The sequence below is a fragment of the Megalobrama amblycephala genome, linkage group LG4, assembly GCF_018812025.1.
Source record: "Megalobrama amblycephala isolate DHTTF-2021 linkage group LG4, ASM1881202v1, whole genome shotgun sequence".
In the NCBI taxonomy this organism is placed as follows: domain Eukaryota; kingdom Metazoa; phylum Chordata; class Actinopteri; order Cypriniformes; family Xenocyprididae; genus Megalobrama; species Megalobrama amblycephala.
In genome coordinates this window covers 11,578,612-11,604,680 of record NC_063047.1, presented here as the reverse complement: position 1 = coordinate 11,604,680, position 26,069 = coordinate 11,578,612, and the positions used below count along the sequence as shown (strand labels likewise).

Here is a 26,069-nt window from a genome sequence, read left to right as displayed (position 1 = left end):
TTTTAAAATAAACACTGACAAAAGCTATACTATAAAACTATAGGCTATATATATGTGTTTTAGGGCTGGACAATATGACGATATAACATTGATATAAGTGATTATGCGGATTTAGACCTACCTATATTGTAGTTATATAAAATATTCACAGGCAGATTTGCTTTATGTATTTCGCCGGCGTCGAAATCAGGCACATATAAATGTCAGGAAACATGATTCCTGGCTGCATGTCAATATCCATGGATTAGGTTATTTGACAAGTTGTAAGGAACACTTTCGAGTCCAACCTTCAGTATAATCGTTTGTTTTACTCTCGTTTTCTCAGTTTCCCCTATTAAATCCAGTCATGCAGCAGGTTCTTTTGCCACTCAGTCCAGCGGAGGGAGCGCGTTTTCGGCGTGGAAGTGACGTCGATGCATACCCTTACCCTCTATTAGCAGAGTTAACAAACCTTGCTGTATTTTCGTGTAATTCATTCAAAGAAGGTACACCGCCATCTTGCGCCGACGAAAGTGACTTGAACGCACCTGACGAACTTCCCAGGAGGACTTGAACGCACCATAATGTCCGAGGTTCAGCGCATTCATTGTGAGTTCCACAGATTTGGGGTGTGCTTGCAGTTGTCAAATCAATTTTTTTTTAATCAAATTTGGCCTTTTAACTTTTAGCTTTATTGCATGGTAAAAAAGCGCTACCTTGCCAAAGCACTGACAGTGCTAAAGGAATTGTTGAGCTGCAAATACAAACAATATTACATGCAACAACCAGACAGTAATTGACAGCGCTCTGATCCAATGGCAACGGCATCGTCAGATTGACAGTACACTAGCCCAGTGGCGTTGGGGGTAACCAGTGGGGGCGGCAATCATCTTTCAGGTGGTGGCCGTGCTACCCTTTAGACACACCCCATGCTAGGATGTAGTGCCAGTTTATTGGCCCCCTCCAGGTGATGGCACCTAATTCGCCTATGAATAAAAACGGCCCTGATAGTCTTTGAATGCAGAAAGGATAGCGACTTTCCCTGAACGATTTCGGAAGAGAATACTAATCTTAGTACTATTCCTGCCACATAAAGACAAGGCAGAAATAGTAAAAATAGTATGAGACAGAACATTGACGTTTAAATTACATAAATAAAGAAAAAATTTTTTTATAATAATTTGACTATTCCCTCTGGTAATATTATAATCCCCCAGTTAATGGTCTCCCACAGAGTTCCCCCAGAACATCTGGCCTTGATGCGTGTCTAATGGTTGTTACTAGGAACATATATTAGGCTATGCCATGTTTTTTCATTTTCTTTACAAATCGTGATGCCTGTAGGATCTGGTTAGTCGTGCTATTAATTTCCAACAGCTCAGGCTACTGTTGAAACCAGTGCCATACTGCAGAGGGTGCTATTCGCTTTTCTCATTCTCAAAACTCTTTTCAAGGGTAACTCGCTATAATCAGTACACTGATCAAAGATCACAGACTTCACACGATCCACGACAGCTACAAAAAAATGTGATCTCGGATAAATCTGCTCATCCAGGAGGGATTACCTCAGTCCCAGAAGTAAAGCTAAAGATGGGGAGATTAAAATGTTCCCACATCGATGGAGTTTCTATAAATAGCCCAGCGTCGCAGAATGATGAGGATTCAGCAGCGCATCAGTAATCCAGCTGAGGCAGCCGCTAGATTACCATAAAAAAATCACATCTGATCTACTTGACACATCGGTCGCGCGCTCAATGAGCTCAAGTTACTATAGCAATAAGAAACGTTTGTTCGCGACGTTTGGCTGAAGCTGTCAGGGTATCCGCCCACTGCTCAATGAGATGCGAATACCTATATCTGCTGCTACCACAAGAGCATTTTGTTCACAACCCCAGCCCTCTTATTTCAGGATGTTTGGCTTTGTCACACGCCGGGGAGGACAAAATGCAAATAAAGCGGAATCTCAAAACAACAACACTGTGATGAATAGATTATAATTTGCGACTTCGTTCTCCAACTCATCGAAAATGGGATTTCTTCACCAGCTACACCTTCTCCTGTGGAAGAACGTGACTTTAAAGCGGAGGGGACCGGTAAGAGTGTATTTGTTTACACGTATCGTGTGTTTTTATTTTATTTTATTTTATTAAGGCCTTGGTGGGGTTTTTTGTTTTGCTAAAAACAAGAACATCGCTAGAGATGCACGAGCATGTCAGCACGGATTGAAGAACTGCAAAACATACAGTCTACAGGCAAATAGTATGTTATTCAGATTGCTGTAACGTTACAGCTTCATCACGATCTGGCCTTCTAAATCACAATTTTCACATTTTCTGAAACAACGTGGGCGGAACCACTTAGCTTAAAGGAAGTTGTGTAGACAGTCTACTAACAGGTTGTTTAGCAACCTAACAGGTTGTTGCCTAAACATCGCCTGTTAGTTTGACTTTGACCACACATCTCAGGCAAGTCGATGTGCAGCCTGTTAGCAAGGTGATAGATTGACTGCTGCTGATGTTGAGAAAATAATCATTTCATCCCTGATGTGTTTTAAAGTGTACTGAATCAGAGGAAGTTCAGCTGCACTTAAACAAACATGCAAAATGTCTGCCTTATGACATGTCACTGGCCTTTAACTATCAGGAAATATGATCCTGATGCTTCAAGGACTGAAGTACTGTGGTGTTCACCACTCACTTGGCCCTGAATGAAAATGTTTGTAGCTATCGAGTAGTTTTGTCATTTTTGTCCCCGAAGGGCTCATTTTAATACGTCTGTAGGAACAGAGCAACCTTTATAAATCCACGTGGGAGGGGTAAATGCAATGTTGCAACAGCAAACAACAAAAACAAATGAAAAGCAAAAAACTGAATATGTGCCCAGTTGCAACAGAAAATAATGGGTATTATTACTAAGAGCATTCTTTGCATAAAGATATACAGTGGAATCCAAAAGTCTGAAACCACCTTGAAAATCTGGTATTTAGGATTTTCTGATCTAATTCAATGTTAATTTTTCAATTCTTTTTTTCACTCTAATTAGTATGCTGCTATTAATGGAATGGAATTTAATGGAAAGTTTTATTTATAAAAATGCAAAATAGATGCTTTTTCATTTGTGTTCGCAGATTTTTGGACCCCACTGTACATATGATATACAGAGCACACAAAAACATACACTGTATATACAAAATACAAAATGAACTATAATATAGAAAACATATTCATTTAGATGTTACAACAACTAGTTTAAAGACTCTAAAATAAAGTGTTACCACATGAACTAAGAATGAACAATACTTCTACAGTATCTATTAGTTAATTTCAAAATTTACCAGTACATTATTAAAATCAAAAGTTGGATTTGTTAACATTAGTTAATGTACTGTGAACTAACATGAACAAACAATGATGTATTTTTATTGACTAACATTCACAAAGATTAATAAATACTGTAACAAATGTATTGCTCATGGTTAGTTCATTAACTAATGTTAACGGGTCATTGACAAATAAGGTTTTTAAAAGTGTAAAAAAAACCTAATTGAGATATAATTAATTTTGAAGCTTTATTAAGTGTAAACAATGAGGTTAAGTGTTTTTTTATTATGAATCAATTAACACTGCTTTTGTAATTTTTTACAAAATGGACAAAATTTGTCACCAAAAAAGTCATTCGGTTTAACAAAAATTTGCCAAATGACTCTTTTTGGTTATACCGAATGATGATATTTTCAAACAATGCTAACAGGCTGATATCTGATATCTAGGACAATCAAACATTTTATATTTAGTACAAATTTTTAAAATATTACAACATTTTCCATGTTTTATAGCGGTTGTACCGAATGACCTGATGTTTCGGGACATGCGTATGAGCAAGTGAAAACATGAATTTTTCAAATAGTTTAAGAGAGATTTAGTTACTTTAATTCATGACCATGTGGTTCTTTGCAGGTGTCTGAATGATGTCCCATCCTGTCACATGATTATTGAATGCATGACGTGATCCAAAATAGTCCTTTATATTGGTTACTCCGAATGACATCAATGACATTAATTTTTCCGGACATTCAATGACTTCTACACATAATTTTAATACCATTTTGCACCATGTTGATATATATACATTTATTACATTTTAAGATATTTTAATCACAAATGAAATGGCTGTATTGGCATTTGGACGGTTAAACCGAATGACCTTTTGACACTTCAAAATCTTTAAAATACCTTTATATGTAGCAAAATATAATTAAAACCTTTTGGATTCAATAAAAGTGATCTAGCTGTACTACCTTACATACTTTGGATGTCATATCATTGTTTTTTATTATTATTAAGGCCTTTAGACAAGAAAAATGACCCGTCATGTCATTGACCCTAACAAATGAGACCTTATTGTAAAGTGTTACCCAATAATCTTTGAGTGCTATCTTGGAGCAAACTGGCTCATAACTGGGAGTTTCTGGGAGTGATAGAACACTCAAAATGTTTATATGAAGGGCATGGAATTTTTTTATTGTATGAGTAAATGTACCGGCATTTTAAGAGTGCTTGTAACTTTATCATTGTCTTTATCATATCATCTTTCTGTAACTGCGTGACCTGGTCTGGTATTGAACAGAAGTGGGGCTCTCAAGAGCCTTGCCCTAACACTCAATTAGGAAATAAGCAACCCTACTTTGAGTAGCGTTTTGACCTTGAGCAGATCCTTAATTACTAAGCATTGTTCCTATCTTTATGAGCCTCGCTGCTCCATGTTATTTTTAGAAGCAGAAGCATTTTACAATAGCTCACATTTGCAGCAGACGTCAGGCTCCCTGGAGGTAAGGATCACCCCAGTAAGAATAGTAACAGTTACGTCACTAGGTTGGTTTGATCACATAGGTCCACTTCAGGGGGAGTTTGAAGGCTTTGTAGATTGATGGGGCCCTGGGAAGTGGCTAGTCAGCAAAAGGTTCAGCTTGCTCTGTTCTGTGGATTCTAAATGAATGAGGTCCAGTGAGTTCAACTCTCTACTGGCTGCCTACCTTTATTGGTTACTCACTGCTGATATGTCAGCTCTTTGTCAAGAGTGTTTGTGGTTTAATGGTGGTGGAGTGCAGGTGTGTTCAGATGTTTGTCAAAGACAGTGCACCTATAAGTGATGTATGGTATTATGGATGATGCGTTTTTATGATTTAGACTTGAGGTAATGATTTACTGTGCAATCTGTTGATTACATAAGGCAGTTGATGGGGATGCAGTTGATGGCTAACAGTTTTATGTACTGTAGGTCAGTTATCTTTATGTTTGCAGTCTAAGACTGATATTTTATGTTGATTTGATGATGAGGATGCATTTAAGTTCCATAAAATCTCTCACAGCTAAATGACAGCTTGTATTGTTTGTCTCAGATGTCTGGATCCTTCTGACGTTTCTCTGTAACCCAATTACAATATTTGATCAAGCATAAATGAGGCTCCAGACTAAAAAAATGACCAGGGAATCACTGGCTCCTAAAATTAGGACTAAACGGCCAAATTGTTACAGAATCGCTCAAATTAGATAATAAAGTAAAAAGCGTGCATCGACTTTTTTTGCAGTGAATTAGCTAAATCTAAATTGGAATGTTTCTTTTTATCATTATTGCCAAATTTACACTGCAAAGGTGGCACAGGAGCACTTCTGAAGTGCCATTTAGGTGCCTTTACACAGACTGTAATGCTGCTAAGAGGTGGCATAAAAACATTTACACACAAATACAACTGTATACTGTGATACTATGAGCTTAGTTTGTCTGAGTTTTAGTCCGCCGTTTATGCAGCATTCTGCCTTTACACTGGATTTTGAGCAGGCACAGAGCAGCCTTAACCAAGACACCTTTGGTTTGACTTCCTAATTATGTTTAGTATGAAACTGTGTTCCAATTTGATGACGTCACAGTGATTCTTATTGTACTTGGGCGATATACAATGATAGTTATGTATTTTTTAATTAGAAAACCATTAATTATAAAGGCAACACTTTACAATAAGGTTCATTTGTTAACATTAATGTATTAACTAACATGAACTAACCATGAGCAATACATTTGTTACAGTATTTGTTAATCTTTGTTAATGTTAGTTAATAAAAATACAATTGTTCATTGTTCATGTTCACAGTGCATTAACTAATACTAACAAATACAACTCTTGATTTTAATAATGTATTAGTAAATGTTAACAAAGAATTAACATTACAAAAAACAAGAACAAAAAATTAACATTAACAAAGATTAATAAATGCTGTAGAAGTGCAGTTCATTATTAGTTCATGTTAACTAATGTGCTTAACTAATAATGAACCTTATTGTAAAGTGTTATTATAAATTAAGTTCAGAAACTTTAGCAATATATTGTAATTGGTAATAAACACGTCACGGTAAGGACTCAAATTAGACAAATTCGTTCAATGGGTCAGTTGATAGATCGATTCCAATTGAAAGTTTTTGAGATAGAGAATTCATTAAAAAGAATCAGCTCATAAGAGCCATTTGTTCATAAACCATTGTTATTTGTTGCACAATGCAAATAAGATTTTAAATTACTGTTACAATTTTTTTTTTTTTTTTTTTTTTTGCCATATTTGCGACTCTTTTAGTCACAGTCTGGAGCCCTGATTAAACCCTCTCACCCACTAGACTGGGTGACTTGTTTTTTTAACAAAGCAATATCTCCACCTCCTACCCCATCATAACAGAATCCCCATTTCATAGAGTCTGTGTTGGATTGTGTTACAGTCCCTGCTTGAAGGTTAGATGATTATTAACCCAAAATTGGTCTTTAAATGTGTCGGCTGCCTTTACCTTATGCCAAGTGCAATACAGGCTGACCTACTTCTTACAAGCTTCAATCCCTGAACAATTGGTTGAGGCAGGGATGGGCAAAACTGTCTGCGTATCTATGGAGACAGAGATAGAAAGAGAGACAGATAGATGGATAAAGCGAGAAAGAGAAAGAGTCAAGACACAGACAGCAGTCTGATAACTGGACAGTCATCAATAGAGAGCGAGGTAGTATAATGCCAGCTGTCTGAATTATACATGCACACTGTATGTTAATGGAATCACAGGATGTGTTCTGTGAGCTGGTTTTATGCTGTGATCTCACTAATAGAAACGCAGATAACTCTACCATTTCATCATTAAAAATTCAGTTTGTGTTTGTGGAGATGAGGGGTGTTGCACATTTCTTTCCATTAAGAACGTCTGCTAAAATGCTGTCTAAAAGTGGGCTCAGATTTTCCTAGATGACATCATAGTTTTGTGCTATAATAATGTAACCGTTTAGCCTATATGCCAAATATATTAACATAATCTTTTTAAGACAATATGAATACGCCATTTACAGAATAGCACTACTGACAGTCTACGTCCTTTTACATTAGCTGCATTAACTTTCTGTCAGTGATGTGAAAAATAAGAGAGTACGTCAGTGGTCTTCGATACTAGTTTGGCAGAAATTGAATCTGAGTTTGGCAAACTGCAGGGCTCCATTTTTGTGATGAAAATTAAGTGAGAAGATCCATGAGAAATATTAAGTGTTCAAAGACTGTTGATTCAGCAAGCAATAAAGTTATACTGCAGTAGTGAGCCCCTTTTGAGAGTGAGCCTGCATCAGTGGAAAACTGATCATATATATACAAGGACAAAATGATGCAATTACTTTAAAAGGAAGTTAACTGAGAAGCAGTATGTATTTGAGATCCGTTAGATTGTAGTTGGAAAAGACATTATGGAATGTGTTGTAGTACAGTGTTATGGCAACAGTTATGGTTCTTGTTCTGATATTTCTCTTACTAATTTCAATTCCTCTTTTATCTCAATTAATTTCTGCAGTTAATTCAGCCTACAAACTGCCTACGACTCCATTCTAACTGGTTTGTAGATCGTTTCTATTTTTGGTCTTTAAAGGGATAGTTCATCCAAAAATGAAAATTATCCCATTATTTACTTACCCTCAAGCCATCCTAGGTATATATGACTATCTTCTTTCTGATGAACACAGTCGGAGATATATTTAAAAATATCCTTAGTCCTCCAAGGTTTATAATGGTTGCGAACCATCCATAAAAAAAAAAATTAATCCATACGACTCCTGGGGGTTAAAAAGGCCTTCTAAAGCGAAGTGATGGGTTTTTCTCAGAAAAATATCCATATTTAAAACTTTATAAATTCAAATAACTAGCTTCCGGCGGACGACCGCACGCAGAATGCCCAAGTTGACTTGCGCCAAATGAGTTATCCTCTGACGCGATGTATGACGCAGGATGTAGGAGTATCGTAAGCTTAGACGACTCTCGCAGTTCAAACAAATGAGGCTGTACAACAAATTTAAGCTCCTCTTCTCTTATCGAAATCCTCTGACTTTTCTCTTTAAAAATTATCGTTTTAGACTTCCGTGACCGGTGATTTATTTTGCTCTATCCTCGGCGCCTCCGTGTTCGTCATTACGTTGTGTGTTAGGTCAAAGGATACTCTTCCGCCACAAATCGGCTTGCGCATTCTGCGCACGGTCGTCCACCAGAAGCTAGTTATTTTAATTGATAAAGTTTTAAATATGTATACTTGTCTTACGAAAATGCATCGCTTCACTTCAGAAGGCCTTTAATAAAGGTGCCATCGAACGTTTTTTTACAAGATGTAATATAAGTCTAAGGTGTCCCCTGAATGTGTCTGTGAAGTTGCAGCTCAAAATACCCCATAGATTTTTTTTTTATTAATTTTTTTAACTGCCTATTTTGAGGCATAATTAGAAATGCGCCGATTCATGCTGCGGCCCCTTTAAATCGCACGCTCTCCGCCCCCTCCCGAGCTCTCGACTCTATCACTGCATAAACAAAGTTCACACAGCTAATATAACCCTCAAAATGGATCTTTACAAAGTGTTTGTCATGCAACATGTCTAATCGCGTAAGTATGGTATTTATTTGGATGTTTACATTTGATTCTGAATGAGTTTGATAGTGATCAGTGGCTAACGGCTAATGCTACACTGTTGGAGAGATTTATAAAGAATGAAGTTGTGTTAATGCATTATACAGACTGCAAGTGTTTAATAATGAAAATAGCGACGGCTCTTGTCTCCGTGAATACAGTAAGAAACGATGGTAACTTTAACCACATTTAACAGTACATTAGCAACATGCTAACGAAACATTTAGAAAGACAATTTACAAATATCACAAAAAATATCATGATATCATGGATCATGTCAGTTATTATTGCTCCATCTGCCATTTTTCGCTATTGTCCTTGCTTGCTTACCTAGTCTGATGATTCAGCTGTGCACATCCATACGTTAATACTGATTGCCCTTGTGTAATGCCTCGATCATGGGCTGGCATATGCAAATATTGGGGGCGTACACCCCGACTGTTACGTAACAGTCTGTGTTATGTTGAGATTCGCCTGTTCTTCAGAGATCTTTTAAACAAATGAGATTTATATAAGAAGGAGGAAACAATGGTGTTTGAGACTCACTGTATGTCTTTTCCATGTACTGAACTCTTGTTATTCAACTATGCCGAGGTAAATTCAATTTTCAATTCGATGGCACCTTTAACCCCCTGGAACGTATGGATTACATTTTTTTTTTTTTTTTTTTATGGATGGGTGCATTATTTTTTTGATTGTGTTTGTCTGAAAGAAGACCTATACACATATACACCTAGGATGGCTTGAGGGTGAGTAAATCATGGGATAGTTTTCATTTTTGGGTGAACTATCCCTTTAAACATTAGACTTTTTAATAAATGTAACATTGAATAGGCATGCACAATATATTGGTACCATATTAGATCCAAGATTATTTTTTAAAAATGTATATATTTCTTTGTCCAACGTTGGATATTTATTTGTGCATGCTGATGCATTTGACCTATATTACATTTTGATTATCTTTGCTGTCATCTAATGCTTATTTAAAGTTCATTTAAAAAATAACATTGTTATCATTAGCAAATATAATAATTAGAAAAGTTTCTTGAGCACCAAATCAGCATATATTAGAATGATTTCCACAGGATCATGTGACACTGAAGACTGAAGTAATGGCTGCTGAAAATTCAGCTTTGCTAAACTCTGATTGGTCTCTTCTCTGCATTTACAGCACCTGTACATTGCTAAGGCGCTGTCGTGTTATATATCATTTAATACACCGCTGCAGAAATCAAGAGAACAGCAAAATGTATGCAAGACCAATGCCAACAGCCATCCCTAAAACTTTATCATGCTGCTGTTGATGGCTTGCGAGCACTGGTATGTGCAAATCTAGTTGGTATTTATGCATGCGCAAGATTATTAATGTGATTAGATGTTAAATGGTTTGTGTGGCAGTGAACTGATGTCCACAGTAACATTTACTACAGTAGGATAATTGTGTGACATGAATGTTATTAACATTTTATGAAATAATAGTGCTTTGTAACTCATCCATCAGTTGCATAAAGAAAAAGCAGCATTGAGGATGGCATCGATGTTCATGGACAGTTTAGATCATAGTGATCTCCTGAGTGGAAAGCAGTGCTTTGGAGCAATATTGATGATTATCTATCTGCTTATGGAGTAAGTGGGGCACTGAAAGTTCCCCATGTCCAGTGATGGGTGTCCTGCTAGCCCAGCATAGCTCAGACAGCCTGCTGAATTATTGAGATCTCTCCGTACTCCTGGGAGAAAAGCAGCACTGGAGGAAGATTGGATGAAATAAACATGAGCTGGAGGAGAAAGGGAATGAGGGAGAGAGCGCGACAGGAGGAAAGCACTGTAATGGTCAGCCGTTCAGGAAGAACAGGACTTGGGTAGGAGAGGGTTGATGGACGGAAATGTCTTTTGCCACTGCGGCACTGACAAGCAAAACCAATGACGTGAGTGCTGGAGCGAGAGAGGAGACTATAATGAGGACAGGTAGGGTAGTGTGTTAAATGAGGATCCAGTGAGAAAATAGAGGTGTTAGAAAGAGTGTGTTATAGGGAGAAGGTGAAGACAGAGGTGTAGGAGACCAGATGGAAATTAAATGAATTGAGACTGGAAAGAGGGATAGTAGAGTACAGAACTTTTGAGGCAATCCTTTAATTCAGCAACAAGATCTGCTATAAAACCCTGACCCTTAAGCCCCTCAATGTGTGCCCACCTTAACTGAATGACAATATGTGTCCGGAGTTAAGGACGGTCCCTGTTAAATGATAATTATTGCAGCAAATGTTCACCTTGTAAAACCAAGCTCAGGCAGGGAGCCATAAATTGGGGCAAAGAGAGAGAGATGAAGAGAACCGGGTTAGTTCTGGAATCTGGATCATAACTTTTTCACCAAAATAGTTCTTTTTCTCATGCCAGAGCATGGTGTCTGTGAACTTCTTTCAGAACCGCCCCATATTTCCACTGACTTTATCTTTATGCCATCACAAGCTACGTTTCATTTTTTTAATTTATTTTTTTTAATATAAAATAAATAAAATGATTGAAATCAATTCACAGAAATGATCTTTGTTAATACGGTAATTTTATTTTAGATGCAACATGACATGTTTGGAGTTGGTACGGTTCTGTGATGGCAAAGCTTAATTTTTTAGCAGCTATTACTCCAGTTGTGTCACATGATCCTTTAGAAATTATTCTAATATTCTAATTTGGTGCTCAAGAAACATTTCTTTCTATTATCAATGTTGAAAATAGTTGTACTGCTTAATAGCTTTTTTTCAGGATCCTTTGATGAATAAAAAGAAGTTCAAAAGAATGTCATTTATTTGAAATGGTAAAGGCATTTATAATGTCAAATAAGGAAGTTATGCTCTAAAGTTTAATATTTAATGTTATAGGTTTGTTTAAATTCCTAACCCAACTGTGAGCAGGAGTGAGTGATACAATCAGTAAAAGCATGTCACATCAACCACCCTTTCTGTGATTAAAGTTTTGATAACATTTTGAATAACTTACTCATTCTTCTTGTGTAATAGTTACACAATGAGGAAGTAGAATTATTACATTATTTCAGAATAACTGAAATAATGGAACTAACCTTGAACTTGTGAAAATGTATGATGCATTATGTATTGTGTTTGTAAACGGGTCAATTTAGGGAATTATTAATTAATTTATAGGGAATTTTAAAAGAGTCACTTATTTTGACGACTGAGCAAATGGATCATCCAGCGTTCATTTGAACAGGCCGTAACTATCAGCTCTGTAGCGGATATGAATATCCAAAATAGTGAAAACACTATTTATTTGCAAGGTAACATAGATCAGCAGTTTTTAAGACATTAAATTTGTAAACAGAAACACACGCACACACACATTCACACAAGTTGCAGAAAGAAAGGAAGTGAGGAAAGAATGAGTTTCAAGAGAGTGAAATCATATATGTTGCAATATATGTAATATATATATATGTAATATATTGCAATATATGTACTTCATAAGACCTGATCTGAACGAACCATCTATGATTAATTTAACCCTTCTATCACTTCTTAGGCGGGGTTAATAGGCTTTATATCAATGCACTAGTTCAGCTAGAATCTGGAGGTACTTGCATTTGACGTTTTTGTCTTTAAATGGGGATTCCCTTGTCAGTGTCTTTGGCTTGGAGAAAGGTGTTTCCCAGGTTCTTTTGATTTGCTGTAGGTCTTTTCGGGTCCGGATTGATGTCGTGGGAAGCCAATCACATTCTGGTGTGCTGGCGGAGGAGTGGAGTCTACCTTGTGGCTGAAGTTTGAAGTTTTGAGGCAGACAAAGACTGTAGAGTTGATTAAACTTTGTAGCAAAACTTAACTTAGAACACAAGACTCTCAACGGAAAAGAAAGGAAGCCAAGTAAAAAAAAAAAAGGAAAGTAAGTGAGTGAGACGAGAGTAGTTGGATGGCTTGAATGAAACGGCTTCTTATTTTCATCTGATCTTGATCTGCCTTGGTCTGGTTTTCATCTGCTCTACTTGGTGTTTGTCCAACCTCTTTGAGGAGTTCTGACCAATTAGGTATCATCTTTGCTTCAGAGGTGGCTTTTCTCCTTCCCTCATCATAGATTAAATGTTATCTGTGGTCTCTTAACTTTCAGAGGGTTCAGAGAGTACAGTTTAGACATGATTTCTCTAAAAATAATATAATACAGATTTCATTCATGCTATTCATGCTTAAGTTATGAATTTATGAGTCAGATTTACACACATACCAAACAAGGCACACTTTCAATCAACCATTCAAAAGTTATAACAATTATTGTGAGTGATCTGAGCATAATAGTCACAAGTATAGGTTTTAGAATTATGCAGTTGAACAATGTTTGATTACAAGACTGCATCGAATTGTTTTTGGAACAATTTGATGCAGTTTGTATCTACATTTCGGGGATCAAACAACCTCTGCCGTTGTCTTTGTGGGGCTCGAGCTGTGCCCTCTTCAAACCAATCTGTCTTTTACGAACTCTTCTTCCTCAGCTAGGCTCAACTTTTACATGCTCGCAAGGCCGTAAAGTACTTAGCTGGGGGTTTTGTAGACTGAATAGAGCAGCAAATGACAGATTCTCTGATTTTGGGTGCTGCTTGTTGATTTGGTATCTGGAGTGTTGAGATGAGTTTTGTATGGAATTATGTTTGAACGAATCATCTTGAAGATTCATTTGTGTTTGTTCGTCCTCAAATCCTGCTTGTTGTATACAAAATATACAAAATAAATATGAAATGTCTTTTAAAATAAAATGTCTTTTTTTAAAGCTGTATATAACCTTGTTTGTGTATAGTGGGTTAAAGTTTTGTTTAAAAAATCAGGTGACATTTAAAAGAAATCCCAGTTATCTTGTGTGACAGTTAATCATCATTCCAAAATTGATGAGAAACACCGTTTCAACAACAATACAAAATCCCGACCATTTTTTTCGTTGCTACATTTATCTTTTAAATGCTTCAAAACACTCCTCTCTTACTGTCACCTTCTAGAAAATGAGAGAAATGAATCGAAGCCGTCCATCGAACAGTGTCACGGAAGCGTCTTATTGATCTGTTTTTGTGTTTGTGAGATTTTTATGATGGATATCAAGAGGGTATGTGTGTATGCAATGTGTGTGTAAGTTCCTTCCATAGGTGGCTTTTCTCCTAGTCCTGCTGTGTGTCACCTGTTATCCATGACAAAGAAAGAAAGGCTGCTCTTTAAGTGTGGATCTATTTAAATTGTTGTGTACGTGTGAGAATGTATTTGATATAAAATTAACAGACTGCTTTTTTCCACTTAAAGTTACCATGAAATCAAAATGGACAATTCTTGTTTTTTTATGGAATATTGCAGTATTTATTAAAAATAAATATTTTTTTAAATTCATGTTCCCTCATAACCTTTCATCAAAATAACTTCCCATTCCTCTTGCAGTGACATCTCTTTTCTTCTCTGATGACGTGTTTACTGGTGTGAGCATGGGACAGCCTGAGATCACAGCAGTAGCAAACCACACTGATCCAACGATCCAATCAATTCCCTATAGACAAAATAAATTACTGGGGGCAATAAACATAAAATTTCTCAAGGGCAGTTTTTGAAGGGGACACAAATAGTACAGCCAAAATTAGACTTGTAAGGATATGTGTACACAGATGAAAGCCTAACTACTATTATTAGTGTAGCATGGAGACCGGGATGTTGGAGTTTTCCCCTTTTCCACCTCTCTTTGAAATCACTTATGAATGCCCATGCACATTTTACTTTTGCTTTCAAATTAGCGCAGTTTGGTGCCGGCAATTGCTTGAATGGTGGGTTCATTATTATTCTTATTGAAAAACACAACAAAACAGTACAATGACAAACTTGCTTATACCAAACATAGAACTTTTATTAACAAAACGAATAAGACGGCTTATGCTATAGGCCTAATAAATTAACAAATAACTTACCTAAAGTTTAAATAAAAAACTGACCCCGCGATTTACGCCTATGGTCACAATAACGAAGAAAAGACATTCGCAACTTGCGTTTAATGCCGACTTTAACAGTTTAATATCTAAACTTTTGCGTTATCAAATGAATGTGCCACTTCATTCATTTTTAATATCATTTTAATTGAATTTTTGTTAATATCAAAGAGAATACAGTACAGCATCATTATCCGTTTTACGTGCCATGATGTATCCACCATGGGAAGGGTAAACTCTGTGACTGGCCTCTTCACTCTCTCGCTCTCAAGAACACTCCTCTCAGTTTCTTTTTTCCCACAGCTCAACTGCTCTTTCAACTCTTTTCTTCCTTTCTTCTTCCTGCTCTCATATTCTGTCTTTCTTCCTCGCCCTCCTCAGGAGGAATAATAGCGTGTGTTCTTATTGAAATGAGGTGCAATTGCTCTCAGCCTGAGCTAATTTTGTCCTCATGTATAAAGCATTTCATGAAATATTTACCACTTTGATAAACATGAAATATTTAGCTATTATAAATGTTCCTTTTCACCTTAATTTGTCATGCAAACTTGCAAATACCTCTGAGACAATAAGAGAAATACACTATTAGACAGACAGCAGAATTGGTCACAGTCTTGACCAATCAACTGTAATGAAAATAAAAATATTTATTTACACAATATTTATTCAAAATTGTCTAAGAAAACAGAAACTTAGATTTTATAGATTTTAGATTAGATATACTTCTTTTAGGTCCTTGACGTAACCTGTTTTTTTGTTTTGTTTTGTTTTTTTTTTCTTCACATTTTCTCCATTAATTTATGTGTATTTTAGTGGTAATTAACTGCATTTGAACAGTCTTATCCAAACTATAAAAGATCTCGTAGGCTTGAAAGTGTTAAGGTGTTCCCAGAAGGCTTCTATCATTGGTCGGCTAGTGTTATTCTTCCCAGGCATCACACATCAAAAACTGAGCTAATGAATCATGATATTCCTGGCTCACTCGCACTCTACTGGTGACTGAAGTATAAATTTTTTTTCTGTGCTTTTCTCTGCAGAGGGTGTTTATGTGCCAAGATGTCCCGTTTTCACAGGCCAGCACTTAGAGATAGAGAGAACAGAGGGAAAGAAGACTGCAGTTTTCCTTTAATCAAGCTGGATGCCAAGTGAACACACTGAATGGAATTAGAGGAGAGAGAGAGAGAGAGAGAGAGAGAGAGAGAGAGAGAGAGAGAGAGAGAAGGGATGAAGGAGGGAGATTACCAAGTCAAAAAAAAAGAAATGTTATATGGAAGACAGTCTACTTTCGTGGGTTTGTAACTGATCCTGTCATCTTCGATTCACACTCAGTATTCTGGTTGTAAGATGATATATTTTCTCAGGAGCTTCATGTTGGTTCAGGTGTAATGGGAGCACAATGGTATCCACCCAATGTATCAGCAGCCTTAGGTCCAGAAGAGTCATTCAGTGTCTGATCAACCAGAGGTCCCCGGCTCAAATTTTGGATTTTATTAATATTATTTCTGTAGAAAGACAAACATAAATAGTGATGAAAGCCAAAATATTAAATGTCACAGATGTATATTAATCCACTATTTTGTAGAGTGGGGTCAAAATGACAATTTTCACCTGACATTTGGAGCCAAATTAAAGGGGTGTAAAAATTACTTTAGAAAGATGGCAGTATTGTTATTTTATGTTTGCACAGATATTGGTATGTCTATTAGTAAAATCTGTTGACTTTAGCAATCTTTGTTTCATTATATACCAACAGTGACAGTTTGAAAATGGCAAAAATGCACTTTTTGTGTTTTGTTTACTCAAGTCTGCATGCCTGTAACTCAAGAAGTATTAAAGGGTTAGTTCACCCAAAAATGAAAATTCTGTCATTTATTACTTACCCTCATGCCGTTCCACACCCATAAGACCTTCGTTAATCTTCAGAACACAAATTAAGATATTTTAGTTGAAATCCGATGGCAAAGTGAGGCCTTCATAGGGAGCAATGGACACTTCCTCTGTCAAGATCCATAAAGGTACTAAAAACATATTTAAATCGATTCATGTGAGTACAGTGGTTCAATATTAATATTATAAAGCGACGAGAATATTTTTGGAGCGCCAAAAAAACAAAATAATGATTTATTTAGTGATGGCCGATTTCAAAACAATGCTTCAGGAAGCATCATTTGGATAAAAGCGTCTGCCAAATGAATAAATGTAAATGTAAATGTAAGCATCAGAGCACAAATGAATCAGTGTGTCGAATCATGATTCAGATCGCGTGTCAAACTGCCAACCACAGACATCTGCCAACGGCTGAAATCACGTGACTTTGGCGATCCGAACAGCAGATTCGACACACTGATTCATTTGTGCTCCGATGCTTCCTGAAGCAGTGTTTTGAAATCGGCCATCACTAAATAAGTCGTTATTTAGTTTTTTTGGCGCTCCAAAAATATTCTCGTCGCTTTATAATATTAATATTGAACCACTGTACTCACATGAACTGATTTAAATATGTTTTTAGTACCTTTATGGATCTTGAGAGAGGAAGTGTCCATTGCTCCCTATGGAGGCCTCACGGAGCCATCGGATTTCAAATAAAATATCTTAATTTGTGTTCTGAAGATTAACAAAGGTCTTACAGGTGTGGAACGGCATGAGGGTGAGTAATACATGACAGAATTTTCATTTTTGGGTGAACTAACCCTTTAAAGCTATCTTAATATCCTTTTAGATTCTGGTTCTTAACAAACTTTCTTTTTGGTATCCTCATTTTAAAGGCCCTTGATGGTTTAATCCCAGAGATATGGACATGTTAATGTGACTCCATGAGTAAATTGTACACATATTCAGTGGTCAAAAACCAAATGTGGGTCACATTGTATACAGCCTATAGGGCATTGAAAATGAAGATTTCAAAAGGAAAGTTAATTAAGAAGTTTATTAAGAATGTTAGGATATCTTGAATACTCTGAGTTGCAGGCATGACAACTTTGGAAAAAGACATTTTATGTCACTCAGACAGGTATGTTCTATGCAATTGAGATGATAGAAAAACACAAGATACATTTATAGTTTCAACATTATTTGTTCTTCAGATATTCCCCTTTAAAATAAAAGAAGTATCAGCTGTATGCAAAGTGACCCACATTTGGTTTTTGACCACTGCAAATGTGTACAATTTACTCATGGAGCCACATTAAGGGCCTTTAAAATGAAGATACCAAAAGGAAAGTTTCTTAAGAACAAGAATTATGATATCTTTAATACTTCTTGAGTTACAGGCATGCAAACTTGAGGCAAAAACAAAACAAAAACACAAGAAGTGCTTTTTGCCATTTTTGAACTGTCACTGTTGGCATATAATGAAACAAAGAATGCTAAAGTCAACAGATGTTACTAATAGACCTGCCAATCTCTGTGTAAAAATAAAATAATGATCTTGCCATCTTTCTAAAGTCATTTTTATACCACTGTAAGTTGACTTCAAATCTCAGGTAAAAATTTTAATTTTGACCCCCCTCTACAAAATAGTGGATCACTCAGTAAATATACATCTGTGACATTTAATATTTTGGCTTTTATCACTATTTATGTTTGTCTTTCTACAGAAAAAATATTAACAAAATAAAACATTTTAGCCAGAAGTTTCTGAAATGTTATCAAAATGGTTAGATGCATTAAAAAGCTGAGTTTCTAGGCTTTATTTTGTGTTATTCAAATGAATGGGTGCTTAGTCATTTGATTATGAATTTTTCACGGGGGGTACATTTTGGGTTTAAGGGTTTAAATTAGATGACGTCAATCGCGGTATTTTATGGGAGTAGGAGGTTGCTGCTGAGCACTTTTGACAAGATTCTATGGTAACAGCGACTTATGGTTAGTGTAGTTCTTCAACAGGAATTTGGCTAATAAATATGCTTTTTTTTTTAAGAATGAAGTTAAAGTCACTCTGTTTAATTGCAAAAAAACGAAATACTTACTATCAATTAATTTCTCTCATGGAAAAAAAAATGAATGGATTTTTTTTTTTAGGAACCTGACAGTTGTGCTCTATTCTGGTATTCCCAAGTCAGTTGAATGTTATATGCCACCATTCAAATAAATGATGCAGCTTAAAGTGAGATACTTTTCTTATTAGGCTTACCTTTCTGTAGCATGAGGTCTAATTTGTGCATATGACAGCTGCTGTCTTCACTTTACAGAGTGGCAAACAGCCTTAAGGGACTAATGTATCAACAGCACATTACAGACACAAACCGGAACAGGTTACAGACAGAAACCGGAACAATGTGGTTGACTTCCCATGGGCAAAGAATGATAGTTTAGATCTGTCTTCAGTGGTCAGTGGCCTACAGAGATATCTTGCACATTGTTAATATTTGTAAATAGATGCTAGGTCATCTAGCAATTTTAGTAAATTTCACAACAAATGATTAAAAAATGGCAAGTAACATTAAAGGCAGACATGCTCCAGTAATCTCTTATTTTATTTTATTTAAAGTTTTGAAAAAAATTTTTTTTATAGTGCATAGATCAATTAAACTAAATGGGCAGCTTTTTAGTGTTAGTTTCAAAAAAAGCATTGTAAAGAAATTTTCTTTGACCTTTGCCTTTGACCTTTACTTGCTTCAATATGGGAATAAGATTATGGTGAATTGCTCTCACGTCCAAAATCCTGTTCTCATTGTGAATGAATCATGTGAGGACAGATTGTACGATTGTGCTCATTATTACAGTGCAGCCTACGCTCTGTGGAGCATAGAGCCGTTAGAATAAATTTGCTAACTGCTCCATTTACCAGAGGAAAAGTAGTTTTTAAAACTCTTCTGTCCTCCAAGAGACTCCTATTCTACACAAGAAGATCTTAAGTTCTGCCTGATAGAGGGATTATCTCCCTTCCTCAGTGGCGTTGAAGGATGGAGAAAGGGGAGGAATGTGATTAAGGACATCGACTCGAGAGACCAAACACTCTGCAATCTCAAGAATGCCATGTGGGAGACACTAGGGCAGACTTTTGTTTTACACAGAAATGAGGCCTTGAATTGGAGAAGGAGAAAGAAAAGAACTGAGAATTGGTTGTATAGAAAAATGTTGACAGAATAAGGATGAGGAAATGTGTGAGTAGAGAGAGAGATGGGCAGAGATTCCTTTGAGTTTCTCCCATATGTCTTTGTGTACAGTGCTTACAGTGCTCGGGAAGCTACTTTGAAATTATAGCTTGCTAAGTTAGAAGCTACTTATAATTCAAAGTCATGCAATTCTATTGAAAAAGTAGTTTAGTAACACTACGCATTCCTCATAAAGTAGCTAACAAAAGGATACTTCACCCAAAAATGAAAATCCTGTCTTCATTTACTCCGTCCTCGGGTCTTTCCTAACCTGAATGAATTGCTTTCTTCTGTGGAACAAAATGTACTTTGATGTTTAAATTTTGACTTCAATTGTATAAATTGTAATACTGAAAAAACACTGTGGCATTTCTCATCACATATTTTCAAACAGGTTTGGAATGACATGAGGGAGTATAGAATTGTCATTTTTGGGCGAACTGTCCCTTTAAGAGGGTAATGTTATAAAGAATACAGTGCAGGCTCTATGAGCTACTCAAATGAATCAGTGAATTGGCTTTTTAAAATGGTTTATTGAAATGAACAGTCCCAATGAACCAGTTTTCTAAAATGAGTTTGGATTCAGAGTGTTTATTTATTGCCTAAGCTCATTTTTGTTTTATACAATGTGATGTAATGACCCGCAATGTAGTATTTTTTGTCTCATTAAACCACTACTTCTTGGAAAAAATGGCTTGTTACTGGAATGCTATCATACATTATATTGAACAGCTGAGTTACTTCAACACTAATGAGAAATGTAGTTATGTTAGAAATATAAGTGCTGACAAACCTGTTCCCAATCAAAGCATAAACAACTGGATTGCGCCATATGAAGTAGTAGCTTCAACTCTTATTCCCTCATTCTTTCTCACTATGCCTGTTTCATGCTTCATCTTTTTAAATGTAAAAAATTTACATGAATTTTTGAATAATGAAAATCAAGGGCTTAAATTGTGATCTCATTTCCTGTTTGTGTTTTATGGTTTTATTGCCAAGTGCTTCTCGCATGTTGAAGTCATGCAACATGCCATACATCTTGTATGCCACACTTTTATTTCTAGGTAAAAGTTACAAAAAAACTATTAAAAGATTATAAGAAACTATACTTAAGTTCAATTTTTCTCTTTGTTTTTCCACATGAATTTCAGCTTTTTTTAAATTTACAGTCTCTGGACATTTACACCACCTAGATGTTTTTGATTCTTAGGCCCACAAATAATAAAATTTTTAATACAGAAATATGCTCATTCAGAGGTGTATCAGTAAGTTATCTTCTTCACAAATTTCATTTGTAATGTATTTTTGAATAGTTTTTAAACTTCAATACTTCACTGACTCTTATTAAGCAGTATGTTTTTATGTTTTTTTTCCTCCTATCCTTTTTTAAATCAACATTTTATCATAAGTTTCAGCTGTGTCAGAAACATTTATCAACGCTTCAATGAACTATAAAACAGGCGCCATGAAAATTTACCAGACCAAAACACAATAATTACATAAAACAAATACACATAAATTAGGAAGTCAAAGTTTTAGTTTTTCTAACAACATCTCTGCAGTTATTGACCAGCTTTGAATAGTTCTGTCCTTGACCCCATTGACTTTAGCAGTGGTGTCATCTAGCAAGGCAATGTCTCTGAAGTAAGATAGCCAGATGGAAGCTTTAAGATATTCTTTTTCATATCTTCTTTTGATGAATATTTAGCTGAAGTGTAGAGTCATCGAAGAGCAAGTGGTCCTGAGGTATTTCCAGATGTAAAATATCAGAGAGGACAGTACATACAAAGGTCCATAAAGTTACCGCCATAGGGCATTCCCAAAACATATGCAAATAAGAACCTACTGTAGAATTATTACATAGATGACAATAAGAATCAGATCTTCATTTTGTACAATAAACTTGGGATAAAATGCCCTATTAATAGATTTGTAGTGGATCATCTGATGTGCCAAGCCTTTAGATGCAGTGGAACATCTGGCCCATGATACCACATCCCAGTCAGCCTTGATTGTTACTCCCCTTTCCCAGGAATAAATAGCTGGTAAATAGTTATAGACCTTAGAAACTAAGCCACTTGAGAGTGTGTTAAAGTCTAGCCCCTTCCACAAAGGATGTGGAAGTCCTTACTATCCTTTACCTGTTTTTCTCCATCTTGTTTGCTTTTTATCCCATCCTTTTTCTTAGTTAAATTTGATTGAACAGCGATAAGTCGAGAAGGTGTCGAGTCGTTCCAGTAGATGAGTGTTTATAGGTTATGAGGTTGGTTCTCAGTCAGTTTGATCAGGTCTGCAGTAGATTACAGCAGCTGTGTCATCGGCAGGCTCCGGGCCTTGAGCTCCGGTAAGCATTACATGCCTATTCATCTTCTCCCGGCTGTGCATAATTCATGACAGGACTGACATGCTGTCCTTTACCCCTTATCGCTTTCTCCCTGAAAGGAAGTGGCACAGTCGAGTTCTGTTTTTCCCCTTGCCCTTTCTCAGCCTTACACCTGTTTGAGTACAAAAGACTGAATGCCCACTGGACTTTCATGAATGGCTGCCTCATTTTTTATTCTCTTTTTCAGTGTTTCATGCGGTCTTTCTCTGTCCATTTTCCTTCACAATGTGTTGAAGTATACTAGTATACTACTAGTATGTGTGTATATGAGTGTACAAGTCTAAATACAGGAGATGCGATTACACCGAAGTCAATTCATGAAATAAAAAGAAATGCTCATGTACAGTAATGCATTTACAGTGGACACCTATCTGAGTGTCAAGCTTACAAAGTACATTTTGTTTCAGTTTTGTTTTGGTTAGGACATGTTGTTTCTTGTGGGTGGAATTTGATTTTATTAGCTTTGTCAGTACATCACTCCCTTTTTCCCAGTTCTCACAATCATGGATAACCTTAAACTACCATGAAATCAAACAATTTTTAGAGAAGCTGTTACACTCAACTCGGATATATGTCACGTTTCATGCCGCCTTTTAATATTAGAGATGCACCAATATTACAATTCTGGGCCATACCTATAATTACGATATGAAATATATTTGTTGAATATTTAAATGCTACAAAAGAATTTAGGCATTACAACATTTTAATGTTCAGTATTAAAAGTGGATATTCATTTTGTGATTTGCTAATGATTACTTTTACCAGTTTTACCAGAATGTCAAGTGTATTTGCGGTTTAATTTTGTTTTGGTTAGGAAACATTGCTTCTTAATGGTGGAATTTGGTGTGATTTTATTAGTTATGTCTCGTCCTTGGTATACTTGTAGAGATATCATATTAAATATTACTGGGTTTATACAAACTATGCTTGCAGATCCCTACAAAAGTTGTGCAGGAAATACGTCTTGCATATTCGTTATCAGTTATTTGCATTACATGTTCTATCTTGCTTTGTGGTCGTTTGGAAAAACGGGAAGCTGTTGTAAAGCTAGTCAACACACATATAAGACACCACCCACCACTGACCTGTACTTAACTCTTCCTCCTCTCTCTCTCTTAATCTCTATCTCTTTTTTTCACTCGGTTTGACTCCCACTCTATTTAATTCAAATGCACAATGATCCCACAGAGAGAAGATTACATACAATTTTAAACACATGCATGTAAATGTCTTGTCTCATTCCACCTATTTTCTGACTCCTGCTTTCAGAATCTTTTTATAGTTAATGGGTTCATCTGTAATGACTCTCTCAGTCATTACACCAAGATGAATTGGCAACTGGAAGAACACAGAGGTTAATTAACCTTTAAATTAGGCAAGCCGTTTTCTGTAATGCTGCCATCTGTGTAACTGGCCTCTAGACAGGGCCAATGCATTTTCACATATACAGTATTCATATACAGTTTAGTTTTCAACATATATTTTATTTTTTATTTCCATTTTTGGGAGCACATGTATCTGTAGGATTTATAGCTTTGCTAGATTAATCAATTCAAAGCAGGTCTGTCAGAATTATAGCTGTCACAAATTTTCCCCAGAAACGCCTGAGCAAACACTCTTCTAGCTCAATAAGGACAGGGGAAGCACAGTCCTGCCTTTGTGAGTAACTGAAACAGGATCTCTGAATAAAGCCTAACGTCATAGTAGATGAAAAACAGAGTCTTTTGAGAGTGATACCTTAAGCACTGCTGTGTGAGAGGTGAGCAGGATCACAGGGTCAGGAGGATCAACCTTGAGAGAAACCACTCAGTGCCTGACTCCCTTTTTCTCATCGTCTATCAGAGTTCCCACGATCATAGATAACAAATATTAGAAATGCATCAATATTACAATGTTAAAGTCAGCATGAAACCAAAGTTATGATGGTCTTTTCTTCCTTATTGTGACATATATGTGTAAAAGTGCTTCTTCAACAAGAAAAATGTAGGACGGGACTTGATTTTGGAATTGATTAGATGGTTGGATCATTGTGAATGGTTGTGATCATTGGATCAATACAAATATTAAAGCCAGACATATGTATCAATGCAACTTTCATGAAGTAAACTTTTGTAAAAGCCTTCCTTCCACCAGAAAAAACTGTCCCTGACCGTGAACGGTAACAGAAGTTACATTATTACGCCATTAGATGGCAGCAAAGACTTTATGAGTGTGTCAGTCAGTAGCGAAGACTTTTACATTGAAAAGACTGAATGTTGTGAACATAGAACAAGACGCAACTGACAAATGCTTTGACTAGCGATGTCAGTCATGGGAAAACCCTTTAAATGTTAAAAGGACAAGATGATACATCGGACATTTAAACACATTTTTTAATATGAACATAGGACTGACCTGAAGGAAAATGCTAAATCTGAATGCAGGTAATAAACTCGTTCACTCAATCTTTTTCTCAAAATACTCTTCTACATGGTACAGTAAGCTTTATATTGAACAATATCAATTAAGAACATAAAGTTTACATTGCTAAGAGTGGTTACTAAGGGTGTTGTGTAGTGATACACAGAACCGTTGGGTGAAGCAGTCATTGCCGTGTTTTATCGTGAATAAATCACAGCTATTGACCAATCAGAATCAAGGACAGGAACTAACCGTTTTATAAAATACTATACTTTTTTTTTTTTTTTTAAATAAATTTAAAATAATTAATATAAACTAAAACCATTTTAAATGCTATAAGTATATGTAGGCATCACAACATTGTAATGTACAGTGTGAAAAACAAATATGAATTTGCTAATGATTACATATAACAGTGTTATTAAATAAGTGTTTTAAAAGATCAACTTTAAACATGCAATAGATGATGTTAATCTGAATGTACAAATAGGCAATTAAATATCCAATAGCTGTATATATTCAATATCAGTACCATTATTAAATAATAAAAAAATCTCTAATATCAGCTTCCAACAACTGATAAGGTACTGATATGCTCGAGTGAATATTATTTTTATTTTATTATTTCAGTTACGGTCTGCTCTAAGATATTTTCCATTGGCTTGTTATTGTTGTTCATGAATGCTTTTATATAGTAAAATGTGAGCACTAGATAGGGTGATAACATCAGTTTACCCTTTGAGGGTAAAAGCCTTCAAACCTCAGGACGTTTTAGGAGAGATGTATTGGAGACATTTGTATATTAAGCCTAATCTTTTAAAACTATTAATTCCAAGGATTTGTAGCTGATGTACAAATGGAAATCCACTCGATCCCACACATAAAATGTTTTTAATCCTTATCCAGTAATCACAAACAAATAGAAAAGTCATTGGTGAAAAGGTTTGATAACTCTGGTGAGTGTGTCTAATTTCAGAAATAGTTTCAAAGCTCATTGTAGTTGATTAAAAATACACAATACACTTGCAAAAACTGTTTAAACTTTTAAGCTTTTAGCGCAGAATGTACTTTATTAATCACTTCTAAATGTGCTGTTGTATTGAGGTTGAGCATACCCACTAGTATTTTAGCTTTCTTTGTCAGAGACTGACTGAAAATGGGTTCCATTGTCAGATAAACTTTAATGATCTTTGCTCAGAGCCTGAAATATTACATCCGTGCGTCATTTAGTCGAGTTATTCAAATGAAAAACAAAGCATTGCATGTGGTATTGAGATCCATCGTCTTTTGT

The 26,069-nt window shown here is 35.9% G+C and overlaps 1 protein-coding gene across 3 annotated transcripts in view; it reads left to right on the top strand.

Moving 5' to 3' along the window:
• The first annotated feature begins 1,443 nt into the window (after positions 1-1,443).
• Positions 1,444-26,069, top strand: part of abca2 (ATP-binding cassette, sub-family A (ABC1), member 2) — an 80,851-nt gene continuing 56,225 nt past the window's right edge. For all 3 annotated transcript variants that reach the window (XM_048187517.1, XM_048187518.1, XM_048187516.1), the window contains exon 1: positions 1,444-2,072. In XM_048187517.1, the coding sequence (XP_048043474.1) occupies positions 2,007-2,072 (66 nt within the window). In that variant the 5' untranslated portion in view covers positions 1,444-2,006. The remainder of the gene's footprint in view (positions 2,073-26,069) is intronic.